General features: G+C 48.9%; 1 protein-coding gene across 1 annotated transcript in view; it reads right to left on the minus strand.

Moving 5' to 3' along the window:
• Positions 1 to 27,353, minus strand: part of LOC144768100 (adaptin ear-binding coat-associated protein 1-like) — a 159,967-nt gene that overhangs the window by 73,400 nt on the left and 59,214 nt on the right. Inside the window, 2 exon segments of the mRNA XM_078651490.1 lie at positions 861 to 942; positions 3,711 to 3,815. Coding sequence (XP_078507616.1) covers positions 861 to 942; positions 3,711 to 3,815 — 187 coding nt within the window.

Below are 27,353 nucleotides of genomic sequence, written 5' to 3' on the forward strand. Positions count from 1 at the left end.
ATGAGGAAACTGTTACCCAGAGCAAATCACAATATCACCAGAGCTCCTATCTATCGGTTTAGATTGAAAGTGGTTATTAACAGGAAAATCTACCTAAAAAAATAAAAAATAAAACTGCCTTTTTCATTTAAAAGTACTCCATGAGATGAGAGTTTGTAATGTTTAGAGCTTGGCGCCAGCCTCGGCCGTAAAGCACTGCCCAATGAGTTCAATGGACTCCATTGTTATTAATCTCAAAGAAGCAGCAAATGCATGGATTTTACACTCCACTGAGTTTCTCTTGGTGTTCACTTAACACTTAGGAATCACTAAGGAATCACTACATATCATAAGAGTATGTCAAGAGTGAGAGCATGTCAATCACTACAAGTGGAGTTCCTCAATACAATTCCGATGGACAGGATGCAGAAACAATGTACAGTAAATTGGGGAAAATCAACTGTCTTTGCTCACCACAGTAAGTCCAAACTATATACAATTATGATAGAAACTGACACTTACCCAATGTATTCAAAGCACAAACAAATTACTAGTCAAATAGATTAAAACAATATTCAGTGCTGCTAAGGATAATGTGGCCCAGCCAGTACCCAGATCATACAACATTCTCCCAGCTTCATTTGAAAATACCTCCAAACAATTTCAGGAATGTCCTTCTACAGGTTCAATAGTTCAAGCAGATTTAAAAATAGTGGCACAGTTCAAAATAATTACAGATTCAAACCTGATCTACTCAGTACCAGTCTTGCCAAGATCTAGGTTGTGAATATTGTGCCTGCCCGTCCTATTGCGGTATCTGAATAAAAGACAAGCCATTCACCGTCCTACAACAGCTGGATAATAACCTGTGTAATACTTACTTGAAGTGGTCCTGAAGTGCCACATTGAAGTCAAAGGCGTCACCACGATCTGAGAAGCCAATGCCGATGAAAGCGCTTCGCCCTAGAAAACAAGGGAATGAGTAAGCACTTTCTGCAATCTCAAACTGCCCATCTCTCACTTTACTCACTCATACGGCTATATCTGCCAAACATCCTAGCAAACTGCGTTGAAGAGGGTAGGAGTGTTAATTCGGGCATCAAGCTCTTTTCGGATTCCACTGTTCCATTTTTCAACTGGATATGCTACAATCTCTTAGTTAGCTATGCAACCATCTTGCTACGCAAAGAAACTGGAACAAAATCACCATCGACCAGATCTCCTCATCGCTTCTTCAATACCCCCCTGCCCACTCATCGAACGCCAACCAAGCAGCCATTAACCTCACTCAATAGCTAACCAACAGCGCCGAGAACCTAGCACCTTTGAAAAAACGTCAAATCAAACTAGGCAGCAAAAACGCCCCCTGGTTCAACGATGATCTTAAGAAATCTAAGAAACTCTGTCGCTCCCTTGTAAAGGCCTGGAAAAAAGACCCAAACACCAACACCAGGGACGCCTTCAAAAACGCCACCCGCACACACCAACAACTGATCCGAACTGCCAAGAAAGCTGCATTCAAAGACCGACTAGACAACAACGCCCCCAACAGCAAGGAACTATTCAACATCGTCAAAGAGTTTACCAACCCCACTGCCAACTCCAACGACATCTCTCCCTCTCAAACCCTTTGCGACTCCCTAGCTTCGTTCTTCCACGACAAAATCGCAGACATCCACAACAGCTTCGACAACCAACCCGGAGACCAACCCACCCAACCTTCTACTGTTCCTTCACCCCCCTTGAACATCCTCAATGACTGGAACCCAATCTCCACTGAGGACACCATCCGCCTGATGAACTCCATCCACTCAGGATCCCCTACAGACCCATGTCCTCACCACATCTTCAACAAAGCAGACTCCATCATAGCACCTCATCTCCAAGACGTCATCAACTGCTCCTTCAAATCCGCCACCTTCCCGGAAAGCTGGAAACACGCCGAACTCAGCGCCCTCCTGAAAAAACCCACAGCTGATCCCACCGAACTCAAAAACTACCGCCCCATTTCGCTCCTACCATTCCCGGCCAAAGTCATCGAGAAAGCAGTCAACAACCAGCTCGCCGCCTTCCTCGAAGCCAACAAATCCCTTGACTCATCACAATCCGGCTTCCGAGCCAAACACAGCACTGAGACCGCCCTCATCGCAGCAACAGACGACATTAGAACACTACTGGACAATGGAGACACAGTCGCCCTCATCCTCCTCGACCTCTCCGCAGCCTTTGACACAGTCTGCCACAGCACTCTTTTACAACGCCTCAACAACATCGGAATCCAAGGAAAAGCACTGGACTGGATCACCTCGTTCCTCACCGGAAGGACTCAGAGAGTCCGCCTCCCACCGTTCAAGTCGGAGGCCACCGAAGTCATCTGCGGCGTGCCACAAGGATCCTCACTTAGCCCCACCCTCTTCAACGTTTACATGAGCCCCCTCGCGGCCATCGCTCGACAACACAACCTCAACATAATCTCCTACGCTGATGACACCCAGCTAATCCTCTCCCTCACCAAAGACCCAAACACCGCCAAAACCAACCTACATGAAGGAATGAAAGAAGTAGCCGAGTGGATGAAACACAGCCGTCTTAAACTGAACTCAGACAAAACAGAAGACCTCATCTTAGGCACCTCCCCTTCCACCTGGGACGATTCTTGGTGGCCAGCTGCCCTAGGAAAAGCACCGACTCCAACGGACCACGCACGGAACCTGGGCGTCATCCTGAACTCCTCTCTCTCGATGTCCAGACAAGTCAGCGCAGTTTCATCATCTTGCTTCAACATCCTCCGCATGCTCAAAAAAACATTTCGCTGGATCCCCACCGAAAGTAGAAAGACGGTCACTCACGCACTAGTTACAAGCCGCCTGGACTACGGAAACACCCTATACGCCGGTACCACCGCTAAACTCCAGAGAAAACTCCAACGCATCCAAAACGCATCAGCCAGACTCATACTCGACATCCCGCGCAAAGACCACATTTCCGGTCACCTAAAAGACCTCCACTGGCTCCCTGTCAATAAGAGGATAACGTTCCGCCTCCTCACCCACGCACACAAAGCACTCTACGAACTTGGACCAGAATGCCTCAACTCGCAACTATCCTTCTACTCCCCCTCCCGCCAGCTACGCTCCTCCAACCAAGCCCTCGCTGCGGTCCCACGCATCAACAAATCCACCATGGGAGGAAGATCCTTCTCCTACCTAGCGGCTAAAACATGGAACTCCCTTCCCATTCACCTCCGCCTCACTCAAAACCACCTAGCCTTCAGAAAGCAGCTTAAAACCTGGATTTTTCGACAAATAATTCCCCACCCTTCCCCAAGCGCCTTGAGACCCTCTGGGTATGTAGTGCGCTATATAAATTACCTGACTTGACTTGACTACGCATCCTTGTAATACTTTGTGGAAAGGGGAATTCAAAGTGTTTTTGATAGATTAGTTATTCTCAACTAGACCGACAATTCTAGGTGGATTAGTCTTCTCCTGCACCAACCACCCACTACAATTTTCCTCTAATTTATTAACTTACTGGTCTTCTTAATAACGAAAGAAACACGTACTTTATAAATCTCTTCTCCACTGCCTCACAGACATCTTGGCATCACCCCTCTCCACCACAATCTCCTGAGTCTAGCGCCTAAATTACTTTCTATGCTAGTACAAGTAGGCACCTCCCTATAACCTGTTCTTTTTTGGCACTTACATTTTTTTAAAGCCCTTACTTACCGTTTCCATCTTGAATACGGATTACAAAATATCGACTTGAGTCTGTCACAGTCTCCACAGTGAGGCCAGGAAATTGGTCAACAGGGGCTTGGGCAAACAGCTCTCCTGTAAAAGATATGAAAAAATACAAGTTACATACTTATTATATTATTTTTACTGAGCACAGAACTTCCTTATGAAGAAGTTTCTCTAGGTGTCATACTAGATCTAGAAAACTTTCATTTCAGCCATTCACCCATCCCGGGGAGGAAGAGGGGGAGGGGGGGGGGGACGAGAGATGGAATTAAAGAAGTAGTGTCACAGATCCACAGTGTTGGCACTACCCCTCGTGAGATTACAGTGCTGCTTCAGTTATGTCAAATTTCCCTGCCCAATAGGAAATGATGGAAGGAACGCCTAGAATGATCTCAGCCACAGGCAACTGCTTTGGGCCAGCAGTCTTTAGCTAGAAAAAGCCTTACCAAATAAGTCTGCATAAAACAGATAGCCAGGGGATGAGCCATTCTCCCTCTGAATAAGTTTTATTGAGAACTGATAACTTCTAAGGGATACTTTTTCCTACAGATCTGTTACCTAGAAATACCTCTACCTGGAAAGGTCGCCACAGCAATGTCTGATCGTTAACATTCACCTAACTATGAAGTTACTTTAACCTTTGGTTTTTTTGTCAGTGAATTGGCTAGCATGTTTCTTTTTTTATTATAAAAAACTGATCTTTTTGTCACACCCAACTCTAACTTCTGTTTTTTTCAGCAAATATATATCTCCAAGGTTAGCCTCTTACAAAGCGACATACATGCACACTCAAGAACTTTGAGTGTGTGTAATCACTGCATGGTGTCGCTTTGTAAGAGGATAACCTTGGATTTGAAAAGGCGAGGGCCGCACCAGACACCACTCCCATAGTGGCTGCTTAGCATCTGTAGCAGAACGTGAATACACACACACACAATACCCTTTCAGACTTAAAGTGCTGCTTAAATTATGCAAAAAAGAAGCACAGAATTCTGGGTGTTCCAAAGATTAGGTATAGAGGAGCACCTATAAACACAGCAACTCTTAATGTGTTGTCCTCAAATGTCTGTTTTTGTAGCAAAGTTTTTAAGCATAGGATTAGCACAGGGCCATCCATGCCGAGCTAGAAAAGAACAAAGTCTTGTGCTATTTATACAGCAAAGTCTTTAAGCAGCTAGTGCCCTCCATGTCGAACTGTAAAACGATACAAGCCTTTTACCACTCCAAGCACAGTATTACAGCTTTGGATTGGTAAAATACCATCCAACCTTAGCTGGAATGAACAAAAGCAACCTCTGATCGAGATATATATCTATATATATATATATATATAGATATATATCTCAAGAAGACTCCGCTCGCACTTTCTTGCTACCAATATTAGTAACTGAGCACAGACCACGTTGTAGTGCATCAGTAGAAGTCTTTATTATAAAAAAAAAAAACACACACACACACACACACGTTGGTGCCATTTGACGAAAGTTCACGAAATGTTCCCAAAAAATTGCCATAATTTGCCTAGTTCCGAAATGGAAGGTAACGGGGGTGATTTGGCAGGCCGGGGTCCGAGAAAAAGCCTGGGTCAAAACGGATTTCTCTCCATGCAATGCATATTGGGATTTTCCAATTTTTAAACAGTTACAGGCCGAACCACCTAATGGATTTACACCAAATTTGGCAGACGGAGCCCTTTTTAGGCCTCGCTGATCGAACGCGCATGCGTTGATCTGCGAGAGTTTAGTAAGGGACTTTTAAAAATGCTCCCAAAGTCTGCAGGCGGATCGGGAACAGTGCATGCGCTCGCCGGGCGCGCGGACCATTTGCCCGGCTGCAGCTTTGGGAGCAATTTTGCGGCCACTTTGATGTTCTCAGTGAGCCGGGCAGCCACTGAGAACATCAAGGCGGCCGCGAAATTGCTCACCATTTGCCACCCCTCCCTTATCCCACTTCCTGCTTGTTTTTCATGATAGGAACCCTGCGCGTTCAAACTCTCCGTCTTGTTAATAGTGCTGTGGGGAATTTTAAGGCTAAACACTACGTGCATGCAATATACTGCGAAACTTTACACGCTAATCGCTTCAAGGCGAGGTTTCCATTTTCCTTATGTATGGGTTGTTTGGTAAACAACAGCACAACAGTATTTGTCTAAAACGTGTTTGTCAGCAGGCTTGGAAGTAGGAGAAACCCCCCACTAATTCTCAGCCCCCTGCACTCAAATACACACAAGTATGTATTTTTCAAGTAATTTAGGTTTGTGCGCAGGACGTCAAAAAGCACCAAAACTCCGTGTTACCCTTCGCCGGTGCCAATGTGGCTGGTAATAGTAACATTCATTAGCACAGCAGCGCCTCGATACTCGGGTGTTTAGCCGCTATGTAAAACGCATCCTTGCTGTTCTTTGCCCACCTGAGCTCTCCCTAATTGTTGTATTTTCGCAGATGAGATGCGTTCAGCTCGCCCCGTCCTTCCTGGAGGAGCAGTTACTTTTCCGCCTTGCTTTCTGCTTTTATGGGGAGTTCTCGTGATTAAAGCGGTCTCAGCCACACTGCACACCGCTCTGCGCACACCCATCATCCTGACACGGCACACAAGGCAGGCTGCACCCGGCCTCGCTGCTTCCATCGGCGCCATCAACTTTTAATGTCCAGGCTGGGGCAGCGGAGCCCATTAAAACCCCTCTTCCTCGATGCTGCATTAACAGACTTATTCACAGCTTTCCAGCCCTGGGTCTGTGTGTGTACCGCACTGCCAAATATGCCTGCAAATGGTTGGAGCTAGCAAGCTTGTACGGGGAGGAACAAGACATTCACCGGAGGCAGGTTTAAGAAAGTGATTTTTGCCTCAGTTAACACCCATTCGTAAAGCTGGGTGAGTGAACTTTCACTGCATATATCCCCATCTTTCTCTCTCTGCCTGTGTTTCTGGTGTGTATGCTTGTAGGAAATGTAAGGAGTTGCATGATCATACACTTCTGCCTTTCATCCTTCTCCGCCTTTCATTCTTCTCATGCCGGTCAATAGGTTAATGCACATATGGGGGACGCCACTAACACTATAGCGCTCGTACCTGTAGGCGCTTGCTTGGGACACCACCACTGCTGTTTGCTGCTCGCCGCACCCGCTCCGCGGGTGCCGCTTCGTCGTCTCTGCTGGGGGCTGGACTTGGACGCTGCAACCGGCGCTGAGGAGGACTTGGGCTTGGGTGTGAGGCTTCAGTGGGGCTGCGAGCGTTAGCAGGGACTCCATTGCCCAGGAGTCCCTGCGTGACCGTCGGAGACCTTCCGGTCCGCTCTCCCTGTTGGCCCGCCCACCGCCCTCTACGTTCACTACATCTAGGACCAGCACTCCCGCAGCGCGGGACGCAGCGCGGGGCGAAGACCGGGCAAAGAGCGGGCCGTTCGAGGTCTAAGAGGTCTGGTCTGGGCCCCCCTCCTTCGCCCTTCGCCCTGCCCTCGGTACAGTTCATATTGTTTCCTCCTATTGGCTATTCTGGTTGCTTATCTTGTTATACATGTGCACACGGGCTAGCCGCAGTAGGGCTGCTAAGGGGGGGTTGATACAAAATGGTCCCATGGATGACTTTATTACACGCACAAACATTGCTATAGACAATGAAATTACTAAATTGCAAACTCGAGTCTCCTTAGATCTGGCTGCTGCTAGAAGACTGTCGCAGGACTTTGCTAACTCCAAAAATTCTTCACTGGGTCACATAGCATCTGCTACTACTCCGGAGCGTCTGGTCAATCAGCGCTGAGTAATCGCGAAGGCGGATGTTAATTATACTCCGGTTTCACTTGTCTCGCCCTTACCCCTGTGTCCCATACCCTCGATTGTAAGTCAGCCCCCACCCGTGGTTACCCTTGATCAACAACTTACTATCACTCCCCATTCCCCAGACATTTTAGATGTATCCACATGTACTAGCACCAAGGGCATACTACACAAAAGGAAACGTGCCTCAAGGTCTGCTTACTCACGCAAGAAGGCTAAAATCGTTGGGGCAAACCTATTCAACGTTGGTAACATCCATGCGACTAACGTTATAGGAGGGTATGCTTCCCCGTTACAGATTCCCCGGGGAAAAGATAGTGATGGTACAGCCTCTGCAACCACTGAAGATAATATAATTACAGAAGAAATCGGACTTCACTCAAAGGATCAGGAAGGGAGGGATGGGGAGTTTATAGGAATAGTTTGGGAAACCCTAAAAAAGCTCCTATCTCCCCTGGACTTAAGACTCTCACGCATTGAGAACCATCTATTAGAGATGGAAAAGAGCATTATAGCTTTGGCCACTCTGGGATTACGAGGCCTAGAAAACCAAGGTCTCCTAGAGAATAACATAGCCCCACAGACTCCAAGTGTTCCCCCTCCAGCACTAGTTTCAACGCAGCCAATCCCCAAACCTCGCACTAAGGGAATTGATTATAAAATACCTGATCCCCCGCTTAGGGCGCCAAGGTTAAAGGACCCCATTCCCCAAGCCCCCACACATACCAATGTGGGTGCTCTTCCGAGGCAGAATGTTAGCAACAATACCCATCGACCTATTCAGGGCTCACATAACAAGAGCAACTTTCAAGGGGGGGTATATCGATCTCCCCCCAGAAGCCAACGACTACGTAGTGGTACTGACGGGTGTGCCAGAGGTCGTGATTGGCCAGTACGAAAATCATTGTTCTCTAAAGAACAAGGTCATGCACTGGCTTAATGTGCATAGACCAATTCCAAATGGTCGGAGAAGCGGAGTTAAAATGGTGCGAAGAGTCCCCTGGGTGGGTCCCTCACGGAAATCCAGTCCTGGCGATTGTGTGGTCGTGACGTTTGAGGATCCATACACGGCCCGCCATATCTGTTCATGGTCTACTGTTGGTGAGGGCTCATCCATTGCACCCAGGCCACTAACTTTCTTCTATCCACCACGTAATGCACACTCTTATGGGGGCAACTGGTCTATGGCACATCAGCAGCCCAGGAGGGGGTTTCCTACTAAAGAGCAAATTCCAACTAGACGCTGGTTCGGGGTACCAACCTCGAACAGGTACAGCTGTCTCGAAGAAGTAGATTGACTGCTCAAGCCCCCTGATCCTCACCTGCCTGCAAAGATTCCTCTATCTCATGGGGACTCTGACTCCTTTTTCTTGCTAACTACATTGGAAGGAATTAGCTCCACCCCACTTGTCCAACCATTGGCACATGCCTTGTTAGTACAGGGAGCGCCGAACACTCCTAATACCCTTAGAACTCATGCAATTGTGCATGAGCTAGTTGCACCATCAATGACTCCCATGTTTTCCCATCAGCTGTCTTTGCCTCCTGGCAAACGAATTACCGACACCAGGGCAAATATCCGAATCCAGAAGGAGGCCGCCCAAACACCAACTAGAGCCGATGTAATGGAGGCAGTGTCTGATCATGGCTCAGGGGTAGGCCCGGGCTCTAATCTTGCTCCCCCCTGCTCCTGCGCCATTGACCAGACAGAGTACTATAGGAAACCCCCAACTGAAGATCTTAAGTTGGAATGTGGCAGGGCTTGCACGCAATGTTGACAACCCAGACTGGAATTCCCTTGTGGATCCATTCGGGATTTGTCTTTTGCAAGAAACATGGTGCTTGGAACCCTGCCACAGGGTAGGGTACACAACCTACTCTGTGCCAGCATCCCAACCACAGGGCAGCAAAGGCCGCCCGTCGGGTGGCCTTCTTATTTGGGTCAGTATTGCATTGGGACTAACCATAAGTCACATACACACACAATCGCCTGATCTTCTGAGACTCTCAATACAGTGCCATGGGGGTAGGAAGCTAGAAGTGTTTAACCTCTACTTAAGGGGGGCTAGGGGGGGGGGAACTCAATGTTATCCTCATCCGGAGTAGAAGAGGAGCTGAAAGCCTGTAAAATTGATTCCCTTGTTGTCTTAGCAGGAGACTTTAACTGCTGTTTCGAACCCTTAGCAAGTGAGGATATATTGGACACATGGGTAGACGATGCTAGGAGAGGCATTCCTCTGCTCTCTCTGGATCCGATTAAAAAATGGACCCAGAGAGCTATAGATATCAACTCACTTTGTATGGAATACGACCTTAGAGCCACTAATGGTCGATCTAAGTCAGATTCTAGGGGAGCGCACACCTATAACAGGGTGGGACACACTTCTAGAATTGATTATATACTGCTGAACCATAACCTGTGGTCGTACTTCCATGACATGGAAGTCTTATTGTCATCTGACAGTGACCACAACCCTCTAGCCTTAACCCTTGCCCCTCTGTGGCAAGATGGGAAACCAATTGAGTCTCCACCTAAATGGAAATCATCCCACGAAGTTGTTCCTTCGAACTGCGGCAGGCGACTAAAATGGGCTAAAGTTGCTGCGGACGAGGGTAGGATGGCTCAAGCTAAGACTATAATGTTAGCTGCGAAGCTCCGATTAGACACATCAGAATCCATCAATTATGATGCTCTTGGGGGGCGTGGCTAGCAGCCAACGATGGCGGCCGCAGCTTAGGAGGGCTCCCGTGAGGAGGCGGCTTCCCACTGCAATCCGTCGTAATTATCCTGATTCTCAAAGTGCTTAAAGGGGTGGATCGGACCTAGAGGCCGTGCAGCACCCGATGGTTCAATTTCGAGACGGCGAAGACCCTGAAACGGTGCGACATCGCTTGGCTGAGATCAGCGAGAGGTGGGGCCTAACGCTCTCCTGGAGACAGCGGAGTTGCGTAACCTACGGACCTGGCCGGAAATAGACCTTTGGCGGCGGCGGTTGGCCGGATGTACCGGAGTCCGGGATGCACTGCCGGGACAATCTGTAAGCATCTCCCAGCGGCATAGGCGGGGCCCCAGGACACCCAGTGGCAGTGGGTCCTTGTGTGATCGCGCTTTGGGGCAGCGCCGAGCACCGGGCAGTCGGACCTGCCATCTTGGGCGCTGCACACACGCCAGGTCCAGGGTTTTTCCAATAACCACCCCCGCGGAGCCGCCCGCCAAGGCGGAGCGATAAAGACCTGCGGTAGCGGGGGGCCTCCGGTGGCTGCTGCGGCAGCGGTCGCCTAACGTGACCACCCACAGTCGACGACAGGATCACGCAGCACCGGCCTTCCTTGGTTTAATCACGGGCCTGAGCGGGTCTGAGAAGTCCGCAAGACCGATACCATGTCCAACAGGGGCCCCAGACATAGCACTACTCAGGCCAAATTGGACAAATTCGCCTACGAGAAGCATACTCCCCCCCAAGAACAGCGCAAGAAGGCGGGGAAAACGTCGGAGTCTGAGGGGGCGAAGAAAGCCACGTTGGAGGATGTTCTGGCGGCGCTGGCTCAGGTGCAGGCGACGGTGGGAGCGACGGCCACGGAGGTCACCCTGATACGGGCAGACCTCCAGAAAATGAATGAAAGGGTTAAACAGGTGGAGGTGGTCACTAAATCGCTGGTTGAAGACGTGTCCGAGTTACAAACGGCGATGGGACGACTGCAAGCGGACAACAAACTGCTCAAAGACAAGCTGGATGACCAAGAAGGGCGCTCCCGGCGCAATAACGTTCGTATTTTAGGAGTGCCGGAATCTGAAGATAAGGGAGCCATGGACCTGTATGTGGAGGAATTAATCAAAACCAGACTCCAGCCTAAAGGCCTTTCGAACTTTTTTTCAGTGGAACGGGCCCACAGAGTGCCGGGGGCAAACAGAAAACAGGTGGCCCGCCTAGACCAATACTGGCACGACTTTTCAATTTCAGAGACCGCGACGCCATTTTACAGGCCGCAAGGGTGGCGCCGCCGATCCGAATTCAGAACTCGAAACTCGCCTTCTTCCCGGACTACACAGCGGAGGTCTCTAGAAAGCGCAGAACATTCCTTGAGGTAAAGAAAACTTTGAGGGAAAAGGAACTGCCGTATTCAATGATCTTTCCGGCCCGGCTGCGAGTGGTGGCGGACAAAAAAGTATGGTTTTTCGATTCTCCAGAAGCGGCCCGGGACTGGCTTGAGGGGTGGCATAGTGTGGACCGACAGCGGAGGAGACACAGGTCTGCCCAGGATCGCGGAGGCGACAGCAGAGCTGGCTCACAGACGTCAGGGCATGGAGGAGCGGAGAACTCTCCGTCCCGTGGTTTCGCAGGGGCTGGTGGCGACGAATGAACCCCATACTCCAATCTTCATGGACAGGGCAATCGCTGGTTTTATTGACACGGTTTGATAGCTGCAATTGGACTCTGGCGCGAACACACCAACGGCACGCAGGGATGCCGCCTGCTCGGGGAGATGCTCTCCCCCCTACACGCAAGTACTCTGGTTGCGGGATGGGTCAAGCACTCTGCTCAGTTGGGGAGGCGGGCAGTTGAAAGTCCGTTAGGCAGGGTAGCAGGGAGGGGGGCTGGGGAGGGGGTCGATTTGTTACAGTTAGGAATGTATATAGATAGTCGAAGACAATGCTTAAATTTCAGTATGAGTCAATGCGAGATGGGTGGGATTGACTGATCATAAACCTCCGTGATGTCCCTCGGCCCTTCGCTGTGCACCGGCATGGCCGCCATGCCCGCTACACCCCTTGGCCACTACACCATGGAACCCATAGTACCTAATGGCTGATAATTCGGTCCCAGTTGGGGGGGCAAGCGGACCCTGAGTCACAATGCCCTCCCTTACGATTACTGTCTTGGAACGTGAGAGGTCTTGGGGACAGAGTCAAACGAGGGTTAGTACTGACTGCTATTAAAAGACAGAAACCCACCATAGCACTACTGCAAGAAACGCATCTGGTAGGGGGGGACTACCAAGGCCTTGGATAGACGAGGATATAAAATGTTAGTTCACTCTGAGTTTACGTCCGGTTCCAGGGGGACGGGCATCCTGATACAAAAAAATACACGTTTCATCCCCTTACTTACTAAAACTGATGACCAAGGCTGCTTTGCGGCCCTGCAGGGGCAGTGGGAGGGGAAACTTCTTAATTTAGTATCTGTGTATATACCACCGGCGTTGCACTCGGTTCACCTCCCGAAACTAGGTGACTTTCTTCTGACTCTCCCCGAGGGTGAGATTATCCTGGGGGGGGGGGGGGGGGGGGGGGGACTTCAATGCAGTTCTGGACACACAACTTGATAGATACCCCACACCGGTTCAGGCGGGTGGGGTCCCCTACCTTCAGCGGTTTGTAACGGCCTTGGGACTGACTGACGTATGGAGGCATTTACACTCTGGTACAAAACAATACACTTATCTCTCAGCCGTGCACGGCAGTCTATCTCGCATTGATCACTTCCTGACGCTGGGAGAGGGACTCCAACTTATAGACGACATGACGATTCATCCACGAGGGATTTCAGACCATTCACCACTCACGCTAACACTTTCTTCGCAGGCACGTTCACGCAGACGCATTTACCCCATTCACGCTGCCTACCTCAGGGTTCCCCGGGTTCGCAAGGCCCTTAAGAATACAACACAGCAATTCTTCTGGGAAAACATACACTCAGTGCGTTCCCCGGAGATACTGTGGGAAGCCTATAAAATGGTCCTGCGGGGACAGGCCATTAACTCCATCACGGGTCATAAAAAACAATTATCGCAGGAATTAGTTAATTTGGAAGTGGGTTTACAGGATCGGACAGCAGCCCATGAGCAGCACCCCTCTCCACTAACCCTGCATGCACTTACCCTTCAACAACAACTATACGACGATCACCTACGTATCCAAGTAAAAGGGCAAATAGCCGACACTCGAAATAGGATCTATGAGATGGGCGAAAAGGCGGGGAAAATGCTGGCGTGGCTTGATTAACGGGAGGGCAGCTCCAGGGGGATCCAACGCTTGAAGGACGAAAATGGGGTGGTACACACTGACCCACGACGTATTACGGAGTTACTCGCGACCCATTTTGAAAGGGTGTACACCCCGGAACGTGTGATCACTCCTGAGATGGCCACAGCCATCCTAGCTCCGATCGAGGTCCAAACTTTGTCCCCGGAAGCATCACAGGAGTTAGAAACGGACATCACCGCCGAGGAGGTTCAGCTGGCGATTCGGGCACTGAACCCGGGCAAAGCAATGGGACCCAATGGCATACCCATTGAGTGGTATCAAGCAGTGCCTGGATCCCTCAGTGAACATCTACTGGAGATGTTTAGGGAATGTCTGGAAAAAGGCTCCCTTCCGCCAGACCAGAGAGTGGCGACCATAGTAACTATCCCCAAACCAGGCAAACCACCTGATGAATGTTCCTCTTACCGCCCCATATCCTTGCTAAATGCCGAAGTTAAGATTTTGGCTAAACTCCTAGCGACTAGACTCCTGCCCCATTTGTCGTCGATTATTCACCCGGATCAATCCGGGTTCATGCCACACAGGAACACGGCGTTGAACCTGCGGAGGCTGCACGGAGTGCTGGCCAGAGCGGATTCTATCGGGGAATCAGCGGTGATTTTGGCACTCGACGCTAAGATGGCATTTGACCTCGTAGAATGGGCGTACCTTTTTGAGGCACTGACGCGCTTGGGATTCGGGCCCCGCTTTATTGCATGGGTCAAGCTGCTGTACACTGACCCTGCGGCGCACGTGGTAGCTAATGGACATATCTCGCGCACGTTCCCGCTAGGGAGGGGCACACGACAGGGTTGTCCCTTGTCACCCCTACTGTTCGCGATCTTCTTGGAGCCCCTGGCGACCCTCATACGGACTTCGCCTATCCTTAAGGGCATGTCATGGTGTGGGGGAGGGGAGGACCGACTGTCGTTGTACGCAGACGATATGTTGATTTATCTAACAAACCCCGAACGCGGAGTACCGGCTTTGTTGCACATTTGTGACACACACGGCAGAGTTTCCGGCTATACGCTGAATTGGACTAAGTCGGAACTATATGTTTTGCAGGGGCAGGCTCCGAGCCTCGGCGATGAGTGCCCTCTGGTGATAGCAAAAGCATACACAAATTACTAAGAACAAATAAACAAAAAGAATTCCACAAAATTAATGGAATGGTAATAATGATTTATTACCAACCAAAACGTAATTTTCAAAATTCATAACAGTTGCATCAATTAATATTTTGCGAAAAAGCCCCGGAGGGGGGAAGGGAAGGAAAGAGTGCTCAAAAGGAGTGATAGGAATTAGAAGAATAACATAATATACAAGAATAACAAAATATTCCGATTTTCTTGACAGTGTAAGAATAATTCAAAATATCATGGCCAAACAATCAGACCAAAATTACACCATTACAATAAATCCTATTCGCAAAGCACTTCTGATTACTAGATTTGATCGGGGATGTGCCGGAATACAAACAGAGAAAAGTCGACGTTTCGACCCCTATCAACAGGCTGAATAAAGTCCTTTCACGGGGTCTTCATCAGGACGTCACACTGGGAGGGAAGGGGGCCAGTTCTGTGAAGAAGAATATTTCACTTTAATATATAATGAGGATGACAATTCATCCTAATAACTCTAACAACGAGTAGGGTGATAAATAAAAATAAATTACCATGGGGTACGGCCGATACTGGCTCAGTACATGGATAGGACGCCACGCTAAGGAGTCGTGGTCTGTCGTCAGTGGCGAAGAATTACGCTACAGAGGAGGTAAAAACAAGGGTGTCAGCAGGCTATTAAGTCCCAATGGTTTGTGCAAAAGGAGATAAGGCAGAGCCCTGAACGGGTCCTGTGGCCTTATTACCAAAGTAACCATGAGGGGGTAATTACGGTAAAAGAGAGAAATACCTCTGAGGTCAGAAGGAACGTCAACAGGTAGGTGAGTAATTAAAGAAGGTGCAGAAATTACTGCGGGAGTTCCCTGACGTGAAGCTGAAATAAATAAATGAATTGCATGTTTGGTGGTTAACACATGTCAATTTGCTTCAGGAGTTTGATTAAGCGGTAGCCATTACTCACAAGAAAATGTAGACCGATTCGTTTTGTTATGGAAACTTGTTCCAAAAAAGGGGGGGTGAATCCAGTAGCGTGTCGCTTGGAAACCCTGAAATTCTCACATTCATTAATAGCAAAACCTGGGGGTGACAAGGAAAAACAGCTCAATGTGCTGATCCAAATAATCCTAGTGATGCCAGAAGTAAGAGATAAGCCCCATTACACAAATAATTGGATGGCGATTACTCACGGAAGGGTAGGAGGCTGTTCACGCTGTCTATGCGGAAGCTCCGGCAAACTCCATCGCGGCAGTGGCATGGAGCGCGAGATTCAAAAAAGTCAAATACGGGGTAGATTTCCAAAACTCGATTAATCCATACGTTCTAGGGTAGATAAAAAAGTTACCAGGAGACTTGGATCCCACTAACGCAACCCCCCCTGGAAAAATGTACTTACAAAGGGCGGGGAAAAGAGCTGTCTTAATCAGGCTGTTCATCAGACTCCGCAGCGGCTGCAGTGCGGAGGACGGTGGGAGGAGCCGAAGCATATGTCAATTCCCATGGAAACAGAAGACATACTCTCTAGAGGGCGCGAAGCGCGTCCAAATACGATATAGGAACCGCAATTGAGAGGATTACATTAGACACAGGGCAAATTGGAGCAAAGTTAAGAAAAACCCAAGGTCAAAGGACCATTTGGGGAAAAATTAACCGCAGTATTAAATTTTTGGTATATACATGGAAAACCACTACTTGTTTGCAAAACACATCACAGATCGAAAAGCAGTTATTGGTGCATCTCCCACACAGGGGGATGTGACCAAATCGTAAGATTATCAAATACGAGGCAATTGGCAAATACTGTAATTTATACTACACAGAATAACAAACCACAGAAGGATGGTGCATCTCTCGCGCAGGAGGATGTAGACCAATTGCATTTGCCCAAATTCAGTTATGGGACATTGACATACATTAAAGAAGGCCTTAAAGGACTATTATCTCAGGCTACAGAATAATAGAATAATATAAGGGGGCTACACTTCTAACCCAATGCTGCCAATTGTGCAAGACTACTATCCTGCTCATTCAACCCATTTTTAATGGAGTCCAGAAGTGACATCCATTTGGACTCGCGTGTGTTAAGGATTGTTAAGAGGTTACCTCTTGAAATGTGCGTCCATTGTGGACAAATGTTTTTATCTGCATTGTCGTCTCGCATGCAGTGCACGTGCCACACCTGTAATGCCCAATTATAGGGGGCAGGTTCCAGAGTGATGTTAAAGTTGGTTGACTCAATGGTTCCAGGTATGAGTGGACCACCATGTCCCTTATGTTTTTTGCCCTTTTGAAAGAGTGGAGAGGCAGCTCAGTTTGGTTTATGACATCAGCAACAAGAGGCCAATTATGGTTGATAATCCTCTTTATATCATTACTGCGTGTGGAGAAAGTAGTGACGCAGATGACACGGTCGGTGCTTGCTCGTGCTAAATTTTCTGGGTTCAATAGGGATTCTCGGGGGTTGTACCACGCCTGTTTTCTGGCACGTGCACTGCATGCGAGACGACAATGCAGATAAAAACATTTGTCCACAATGGACGCACATTTCATCTGAAACACCACTCCAATTGTAACTCCACTGGAGTTATTTACATCATTCAGTGCCCATGCAGACAGCTATATGTAGGACAAACGCAACAGAAAATCAAGTCAAGGATCTCTTCTCCCTGCAGTAGGCTAAGATGCAAAGTGGCAGGTGCACCGCTGGTAGATCACTGGCAAACCGCGGGCCATTTGGTCACTGATTTACGATGGTTTGTTGTTGAAAAGATCAGTCTGGGGAGACGAGGAGGTAACCTCTTAACAATCCTTAACACACGCGAGTCCAAATGGATGTCACTTCTGGACTCCATTAAAAATGGGTTGAATGAGCAGGATAGTAGTCTTGCACAATTGGCAGCATTGGGTTAGAAGTGTAGCCCCCTTATATTATTCTATTATTCTGTAGCCTGAGATAATAGTCCTTTAAGGCCTTCTTTAATGTATGTCAATGTCCCATAACTGAATTTGGGCAAATGCAATTGGTCTACATCCTCCTGCGCGAGAGATGCACCATCCTTCTGTGGTTTGTTATTCTGTGTAGTATAAATTACAGTATTTGCCAATTGCCTCGTATTTGATAATCTTACGATTTGGTCACATCCCCCTGTGTGGGAGATGCACCAATAACTGCTTTTCGATCTGTGATGTGTTTTGCAAACAAGTAGTGGTTTTCCATGTATATACCAAAAATTTAATACTGCGGTTAATTTTTCCCCAAATGGTCCTTTGACCTTGGGTTTTTCTTAACTTTGCTCCAATTTGCCCTGTGTCTAATGTAATCCTCTCAATTGCGGTTCCTATATCGTATTTGGACGCGCTTCGCGCCCTCTAGAGAGTATGTCTTCTGTTTCCATGGGAATTGACATATGCTTCGGCTCCTCCCACCGTCCTCCGCACTGCAGCCGCTGCGGAGTCTGATGAACAGCCTGATTAAGACAGCTCTTTTCCCCGCCCTTTGTAAGTACATTTTTCCAGGGGGGGTTGCGTTAGTGGGATCCAAGTCTCCTGGTAACTTTTTTATCTACCCTAGAACGTATGGATTAATCGAGTTTTGGAAATCTACCCCGTATTTGACTTTTTTGAATCTCGCGCTCCATGCCACTGCCGCGATGGAGTTTGCCGGAGCTTCCGCATAGACAGCGTGAACAGCCTCCTACCCTTCCGTGAGTAATCGCCATCCAATTATTTGTGTAATGGGGCTTATCTCTTACTTCTGGCATCACTAGGATTATTTGGATCAGCACATTGAGCTGTTTTTCCTTGTCACCCCCAGGTTTTGCTATTAATGAATGTGAGAATTTCAGGGTTTCCAAGCGACACGCTACTGGATTCACCCCCCCTTTTTTGGAACAAGTTTCCATAACAAAACGAATCGGTCTACATTTTCTTGTGAGTAATGGCTACCGCTTAATCAAACTCCTGAAGCAAATTGACATGTGTTAACCACCAAACATGCAATTCATTTATTTATTTCAGCTTCACGTCAGGGAACTCCCGCAGTAATTTCTGCACCTTCTTTAATTACTCACCTACCTGTTGACGTTCCTTCTGACCTCAGAGGTATTTCTCTCTTTTACCGTAATTACCCCCTCATGGTTACTTTGGTAATAAGGCCACAGGACCCGTTCAGGGCTCTGCCTTATCTCCTTTTGCACAAACCATTGGGACTTAATAGCCTGCTGACACCCTTGTTTTTACCTCCTCTGTAGCGTAATTCTTCGCCACTGACGACAGACCACGACTCCTTAGCGTGGCGTCCTATCCATGTACTGAGCCAGTATCGGCCGTACCCCATGGTAATTTATTTTTATTTATCACCCTACTCGTTGTTAGAGTTATTAGGATGAATTGTCATCCTCATTATATATTAAAGTGAAATATTCTTCTTCACAGAACTGGCCCCCTTCCCTCCCAGTGTGACGTCCTGATGAAGACCCCGTGAAAGGACTTTATTCAGCCTGTTGATAGGGGTCGAAACGTCGACTTTTCTCTGTTTGTATTCCGGCACATCCCCGATCAAATCTAGTAATCAGAAGTGCTTTGCGAATAGGATTTATTGTAATGGTGTAATTTTGGTCTGATTGTTTGGCCATGATATTTTGAATTATTCTTACACTGTCAAGAAAATCGGAATATTTTGTTATTCTTGTATATTATGTTATTCTTCTAATTCCTATCACTCCTTTTGAGCACTCTTTCCTTCCCTTCCCCCCTCCGGGGCTTTTTCGCAAAATATTAATTGATGCAACTGTTATGAATTTTGAAAATTACGTTTTGGTTGGTAATAAATCATTATTACCATTCCATTAATTTTGTGGAATTCTTTTTGTTTATTTGTTCTTAGTAATTTGTGTATGCTTTTGACAATACACCTTTCTTACGGGGACCCTTCCTCATATGTACCGCATAGCGCCCAGGTCCCCGTGACTATATGGGTTTAACCCCCTTTTCTGTAACACTCTGGTGATAGCAGGCTCATCGTTTAAATACCTGGGCATTCACGTCACTAGGGATCCAACGGAATTCATGGATAATAATCTGAAGTCTCACCTGGATAGATTTAAACGAGATGTGTAGTTTTGGTCGGGTCTTCCGTTGACGCTCCTGGGTAGAGCCGCACTTTATAAAATGATGGCGTTGCCACGGTTTTTATATGTCCTCGAAAATACACCCTATCCCGTGGCCCCTAGTTTTTTCCGGAAAGTGGCAGCGCTGGTTTCTACCCTTCTTTGGGGGAACCTCCCTGCGCGCATTGCGCAATCCAAGTTGCACAGAGGCTGGTACGACGGTGGTATCGCCCTACCTAACTTAAGACTGTACTACTGGGCAGCACACCTCAAGCCCATCAACCAGTGGATTCACGCGCCTCAAACCGAGCCAGCGTTCCGGGCGGACAGGGAGCAACTGGGCGCGACAAGCCTGCTGGGACCACTATACGATCACCGCAAAGTTCGTGCCCTACTGGGGCCCACTAGACTCACAGTACAGGTGTGGCATACTGCAACGGCAGCGCTGGGTTGGAGGGGGAAGATTACCGGAATGACCCCGCTGTGGGATTCTCGGATGTTGGGCAATATGAGAAACAGTAAGGGTTTCACACACTGGGACACTATAGGGATCTCCACTGTGGGTGATCTCTGGGAGAGGAACGAAGTGATACCCTTTCCCAGGCTGAAGGAACTCTATGACCTTGGTGACAGGGAACTTTATAGGTACATCCAGATACAACATGCATTGCTCGCAGCCCTTCCCCCCGGCATGACACTGCCTGAGTCCTCGCCATTAGAAGACCGCCTCCTTGCTGAGTTTATGATGGAAAGGGCGACATCACTCACATACCGCAAATTGCTCAATAACTTCCCTGATCCAACACTCCTGTTGAAGGCGAAATGGGAGGGTGACACTAGCGACATGGACGAGCATGAGTGGAATGAGGCACTTGGGTCCCCTAAGGAAGTGGGCATCTCGGCCCGAATGCGGCTAGTGCAACTCAAAATACTACACAGGGTTTATTACACTAGGACCATGCTACACCGCATCCACAGAATACCTCATCCTTACTGCCTTCGTGGATGCGGGGAGGAAGGAACATTTTTTCACACCATATGGGAATGCCCCAAGATTCGTGAATACTGGAAACAGATACTTCGCACACTCTCACAAACATTGGACCAGTCGTTGTTACCAGACCCGAGAAGGTGCTTGTTAAACGTATGGGAACCTACTGACCTTTCCAGATACGAACGGCTCTGGGTCACAGTCGGATTAATGGTGGCAAAACGAGACATCGCACAGCGCTGGGGGGCGGCGGACGTGCCGACCAAGTCACAATGGTGTCTAACTATGGACAGTGTGATGATAACAGAAAGGGCAGTTTATTCTAGCCGGGCCTGCCCAGGGAAGTGGAACAAAATATGGACAAAGTGGAATGTGTACAGGGGGGACATTTGTGACCCTTTGCAGGAAGAAGATTTAGATGGCTCCGACGAGGACGAGGAAGAGGGGTGAAGCTGAGCGAGAAAGGCGGGGAGAGGAGAAGCCAGGGTTACGGTGCGGGATCTCCTATTAGACTTATTAAATTGGGGGGCGGATGACGGATGTAGGGTAAGATAGGGGGGGAGTAATTGCACAAAAGGGTGGGGGACTAGTGTAGACCTCTCACGGGAGGAACATGTAACTCGGATTGTGTTGATTCATGCAAGATCGTAATGCTAATTCCTAACGGTTAAAGTTAGTAGTTGTTGTTTTACAAAAAAGAAACAAAAAAGTACAATCAAAAACCTCATCCAGCGCCGATACAGATATTTGGAAAGCACTTTTATTTTGCAGCGACTTTATTTAGATCTATATTGAGACTGTTGATTTCACTAACTCTCTGTGATGCTGCATTCTGTACCACAAAATGCGTTAGCGGCCGGCCCGCAGGGTTGTAGGCGCTCCGCTGTGTAATATACAAGTGCAATAAAGGTTTTTATTTAAAAAAAAAAAAAAAAATTATGATGCTCTTACGGTCCTCACAGAAACTGTTTCAGCTCTAAGTGAATTGTTCACCGTCCCACAGAGTAAGGCAAGGGCCACAAGTAGAACCGCAACCAAGGGTAGAGATAAATGGTACTCCTCTGCATGTCGTGCTGCCAAAGGTGAACTCATCCTAGCTGGGAAAGCAAAAGACCCAGCTCGAACTAGACTCGCTAGGAAAAGCTATAAAAAAGTTATATCCGTGGCAAGGGAAGCGCATGAGACCAACTTCTGGAGAGACCTAATGGATGCAAGTTCCAACAAGCATTTACAATGCAATGGTTTTGCCTTTGTTAAAGTTAGAGCTATTGGCATTGCTCTTGACACTCTGAAGCTCCACTCTGAAGCTCCACTCTGCACTCTGAAGCTCCACTCTGAAGCTCCACTCTGCACTCTGAAGCTCCACTCTGAAGCTCCACTCTGCACTCTGAAGCTCCACTCTGAAGCTCCACTCCACTCTGCACTCTGAAGCTCCACTCTGAAGCTCCACTCCACTCTGCACTCTGAAGCGCCACTCTGAAGCGCCACTCTGAAGCGCCACTCTGAAGCGCCACTCTGAAGCGCCACTCTGAAGCGCCACTCTGAAGCGCCACTCTGAAGCGCCACTCTGAAGCGCCACTCTGAAGCGCCACTCTGAAGCGCCACTCTGAAGCGCCACTCTGAAGCGCCACTCTGAAGCGCCACTCTGAAGCGCCACTCTGAAGCGCCACTCTGAAGCGCCACTCTGAAGCGCCACTCTGAAGCGCCACTCTGAAGCGCCACTCTGAAGCGCCACTCTGAAGCGCCACTCTGAAGCGCCACTCTGAAGCGCCACTCTGAAGCGCCACTCTGAAGCGCCACTCTGCACTCTGAAGCGCCACTCTGCACTCTGAAGCGCCACTCTGCACTCTGAAGCGCCACTCTGCACTCTGAAGCGCCACTCTGCACTCTGAAGCGCCACTCTGCACTCTGAAGCGCCACTCTGCACTCTGAAGCGCCACTCTGCACTCTGAAGCGCCACTCTGCACTCTGAAGCTCCACTCTGCACTCTGAAGCTCCACTCTGCACTCTGAAGCTCCACTCTGCACTCTGAAGCTCCACTCTGCACTCTGAAGCTCCACTCTGCACTCTGAAGCTCCACTCTGCACTCTGAAGCTCCACTCTGCACTCTGAAGCTCCACTCTGCACTCTGAAGCTCCACTCTGCACTCTGAAGCTCCACTCTGCACTCTGAAGCTCCACTCTGCACTCTGAAGCTCCACTCTGCACTCTGAAGCTCCACTCTGCACTCTGAAGCTCCACTCTGCACTCTGAAGCTCCACTCTGCACTCTGAAGCTCCACTCTGCACTCTGAAGCTCCACTCTGCACTCTGAAGCTCCACTCTGCACTCTGAAGCTCCACTCTGCACTCTGAAGCTCCACTCTGCACTCTGAAGCTCCACTCTGCACTCTGAAGCTCCACTCTGAAGCTCCACTCTGCACTCTGAAGCTCCACTCTGAAGCTCCACTCTGCACTCTGAAGCTCCACTCTGAAGCTCCACTCTGCACTCTGAAGCTCCACTCTGAAGCTCCACTCTGCACTCTGAAGCTCCACTCTGAAGCTCCACTCTGCACTCTGAAGCTGCACTCTGAAGCGCAGGACGGGCAGCTCGGAGCTCCGGAGCCCCCTGCCCCCTGCCCCCCACCGCCACCACGTCCCTAGCATTAAAGCTCAGGACTGGGTCAGGAGCCGGGGGGGATGTACTTTGTAGGAACGGGAGGCTACATTTTCGTTACGCCACTGCCCTGCGCATCTGTGAGAAGCGGCAGGCTCTGGGCTCATTCAGCACTCCGAGGCTTCCCCAGGGGGATACGAACGCTATTGTCGGTCTACGTTCTGAGATCTGTGAAAAAATATTTCTTTTAAAAAAAAAAGCTAACAACATCAGAGTGGGCACATCAGTAAACACTTTACACTCGAACACAAAAATGTTTCACCTGTTGCATAAGTCAGACCCAACTCAGCGAGGCAAACTTTCCTTGCAGAAGCCAAGCCTCCTTCAGACGTAACTAGCTGCAGCGGCGAGTTCTTCCCCTTCCCTGCTCCTCCGTCGCCAAACAGCTCCATAGGGCACGGATTAGGGCATTTTACCGAAGTCTCAGGGTTTCCCTTTGTTCACTCACGGGAACCAGAAAACAATACATTTACATTTTCCTGCAGTTGCAGAGAGTACTAAAGTAAGCGCTTGTATTCTCCGCTTTGTTTTAACTTTATCAAACATGGGGTGACGTAAAAGACAGCTAAAAAAGATTACCCCATATTATGCTGTAAGTAATGGTTTGGTGTTCTCTTGACTTAGAAGCGTTCTTGAATGTTATGCGCTGCTTAGAATGCTCTGCAAAACATAACATAGAACAATACAGGACAAACACAGAATTTCGGACAACACGGGAGGAACACGTTTAATATCGAACAAGTAACCCCCACAGTTTACTTGACTTTAATGGTGGCTCTGTTGCATCCCGCTCCTGTAGGACAGACACGTACCTATAGAAGCAAATAAGGCACCACAAGCCCACTCGGGCCCTAATTCAGTGGGGGGTGGGGAGGGAGGGGGGGGGGGGGGGCGGACATTGAAAGAAAGTAAAGTTTTTACAGAGTGACACTAACAGGACACCTAAAAGCAAAACCTCGTTTAAATCTGTTGAGTGTTGAAATCTCTTCCCACAAAGGTACCGTACAGGCACAGTAAAACAGGCACTAGCCCACTGTGTTGTACAAACTCCACAGGGCCTCCGACTTTATCCCTGCCGACTCCGCGTTTACCGCCCCGTGTCTCTCCCAGCTTCACTCACTCAGACCCTCGTACCCTGGTTTCTCTTTACGTGCGCACGACATACAGTCTCAGGGTTTCCCTTTGTTCACTCACGGGAACCAGAAAACAATACATTTACATTTTTCTGCAGTTGCAGAGAGTACTAAAGTAAGCGCTTGTATTCTCCGCTTTGTTTCAGACATGCTGCGCCGGCCAGGGCTGGGGTTCATGTAAGTGAGGGGTGCCCCTCCTTGGCCAGAGCTCAGCTGTTTCAGGCTGGAGCATTGTCTGCGCCGCGGAACGGCAAGAGTTAACCTCTCTGCCGCATCTGCAGCCTGCTCCACGAGTGACCGGCGGGCTCAGAGCGCGGAGGACCCAGGCAGCGGGGCGAGGGCTCTGGATGCGGGGAGGACGGAGGTATGTCGCCGGGGGTAGGGGGCTGCTTCCTTCAGGCCGGCTTCTCGCTGCGGGCAGCATCTCCGGTCTCCCTCACAACACGGGAGACCGGCAAGGCAGGCAATGGCAAGGCAGGTCCCGGCAATGCCGGACCAGATTGGGGGGCGTTCCCGGCTTTCGGCTGACGTCGCGTGACGTCGGCAAAAGCCAAAGAAACGCGGGAACGCCCCCGAATCTGGTCCGGCATTGACGGACAGGCCCCTCGTCCAATGGCTAGGCTCCATTTATGGAGCCAGCCAATCAATGACGAGGGCCGACCCAAAGCCACACTACAGATCTCATCAGGATTTCGCCTGCGCGAAAAAGATGCGTAGAGCGCATCTTTTCGCCAGGCAAAACCTAAAAAGAATACGAAGGGGTTCTGGGATTTGCTTAGAGGTAGGGATAGGCCCATCGATTCACAATTGACCTGCAACATTACAGGGGAGGCTTGGTTTGCCCATTTCTCTAAGCTCTACTCCATGCCATCTGGTGTACTAGAAACAAACAGGGGTTTTTTGCATAGAGCATTGTTTGCTAATACAACCAATGACTACCCCTTTGCTGCCAAGGAAGTTGAAGGGGCAATTAGGTGCCTTGTTGCTAACAAGGCTGCAGGCCCAGATGGCATCCCAGGTGATTTGTTGCGGGCCAATATTGAGGTCTGGAGCAGACTAATTGCCTTACTTCTGAACGAGGCCGTGATGGGGGGTTGCCTTCCGGACTCTTGGATGGGTGCGGAGGTCGTCCCGATCTTTAAGAAAGGCTGTCGGGCCGACCCTGCCAATTACCGTCCAATTAGTTTGCTCGATTCCACCCAGAAGGTAGCAGGCAAAGTAGTCCTAGGTAGGATTTTGCAATGGGCTGAAGAAAACCAGGTTTTGTCTGACTTCCAGGCCGGCTTTAGATCAGGAACAGGTACTATTGAGCAGACATTTCGCTTTTTAATGCTTTATTGGAAAGTGGTTGTATTGGGCAAAGGCAGTCTGTATCTCGCATTTATAGACTTACGGACTGACTTTGACCTGGTCCCACGTGACCAATTGTGGAATGTCTTAGAGGGTTTGGGTATCCCTCCGTATTTGTTGGGTTTGCTTATTAAGTTTCATGAAAGCAATTTTGCTCAAATCAGGTGGGGTGAACAGGGCCAAAAACACCTCGCATTCCTGTAGATAGGGGTGTCCGCCAGGGTTTGTGTGCTAGCCCCCACTCTGTTTTCACTTTATGTTAACGGAGTGGTGGAGCACCTTCTTAAACATCCAGCAGATGCACCGTTCCTGGCGGGCAGAAAAATACCCACACTCCCTATTTGCAGATGACACCCTCCTGATTTCAAAAACCCCGATAGGCCTTCAAACGTTGCTTTCCAGGTTCAAGGAATTTTGTGATTCTAGGGGCCTAGTCATCAATATAAGCAAAACCAAATTCCTGGTCCTTAACCCCCCTAGGAAGACAGTCATTCCCCCAAACCCTAGACTCAGTCCCACTTGAAGGGTAAGGGAATTTGATTATCTAGGCATCCGAGTCTGTGACTCCATGAGTTGGAAGGCTCACCACCAAAAAGTCTTTCTGACTCATAAGAGGGTTACAGGGGCCCTGCTTAAAGAACATCGTGCCTCGTCTCTTAAACCCATTGGGGTGATATTAGACATCTATAGGGCAAGGGTGGTGAGTGCGGCGCTGTATGGGTCGGAATTGTGGGGCACTCAGAGAGTTGATACCTTGACCCATCTTGAAAATAAATTTCACAAAGATCTCATAAGGCTACCACACAGCACCCCCACACTCCCTCTTTTACTCGATGCAGGTACACGCCCAATATGCGAGCAAGCAAGATTACGTCCCCTCCTATTGTGGGCTCGAATATGGAATGTACCAGAACTGTCGAGTTACGCAGAAGCCCTGAGCGAACTCCTTTCATCCCCTGGCTGGCACAAGGTTGGATGGCTCATGGAAGTAAAGCGGCTTCTCTGTGAACTGGGCCTTGGAGATGCTTGGGCTAATAGAACGGCTCCACCCAAACAGATGTTAAAGAAATTATATTGGTCTTGGGTGGCAAATGAGAGAATGAGCGACTGTAAATTATGCAGATCTGCTGTTGAGTTTCTGTTAATTAAGGACCTCCCCCTTAGAGAACCCTATCTGGACTTGATCCTCAACCCAATGGATAGGTCATTGTACTTCAAATTTAGGGTGGGAGTTCTACCTATAGGTCAGTGGACAGCATGCTGGAAGCCACCGCTGCAAACTACACCGTATTGCCCTTTTTGTGAAAAAAGGGACGAGTCCATTGCCCATCTAATGTTTGAGTGCCCAGCCTATGTAGCACCCAGATGCAGATGGCTGAAACCTCTATGCATGAGCCTTGGCACCCGATCGCACTTGGAGGCCCTACGCATTTTAAGATCTGATGCTCGCCCCGTGTTCGCCTGTTGCCTG

This window comes from Lissotriton helveticus, chromosome 7 (assembly GCF_964261635.1).
Source record: "Lissotriton helveticus chromosome 7, aLisHel1.1, whole genome shotgun sequence".
In the NCBI taxonomy this organism is placed as follows: Eukaryota; Metazoa; Chordata; class Amphibia; order Caudata; family Salamandridae; genus Lissotriton; species Lissotriton helveticus.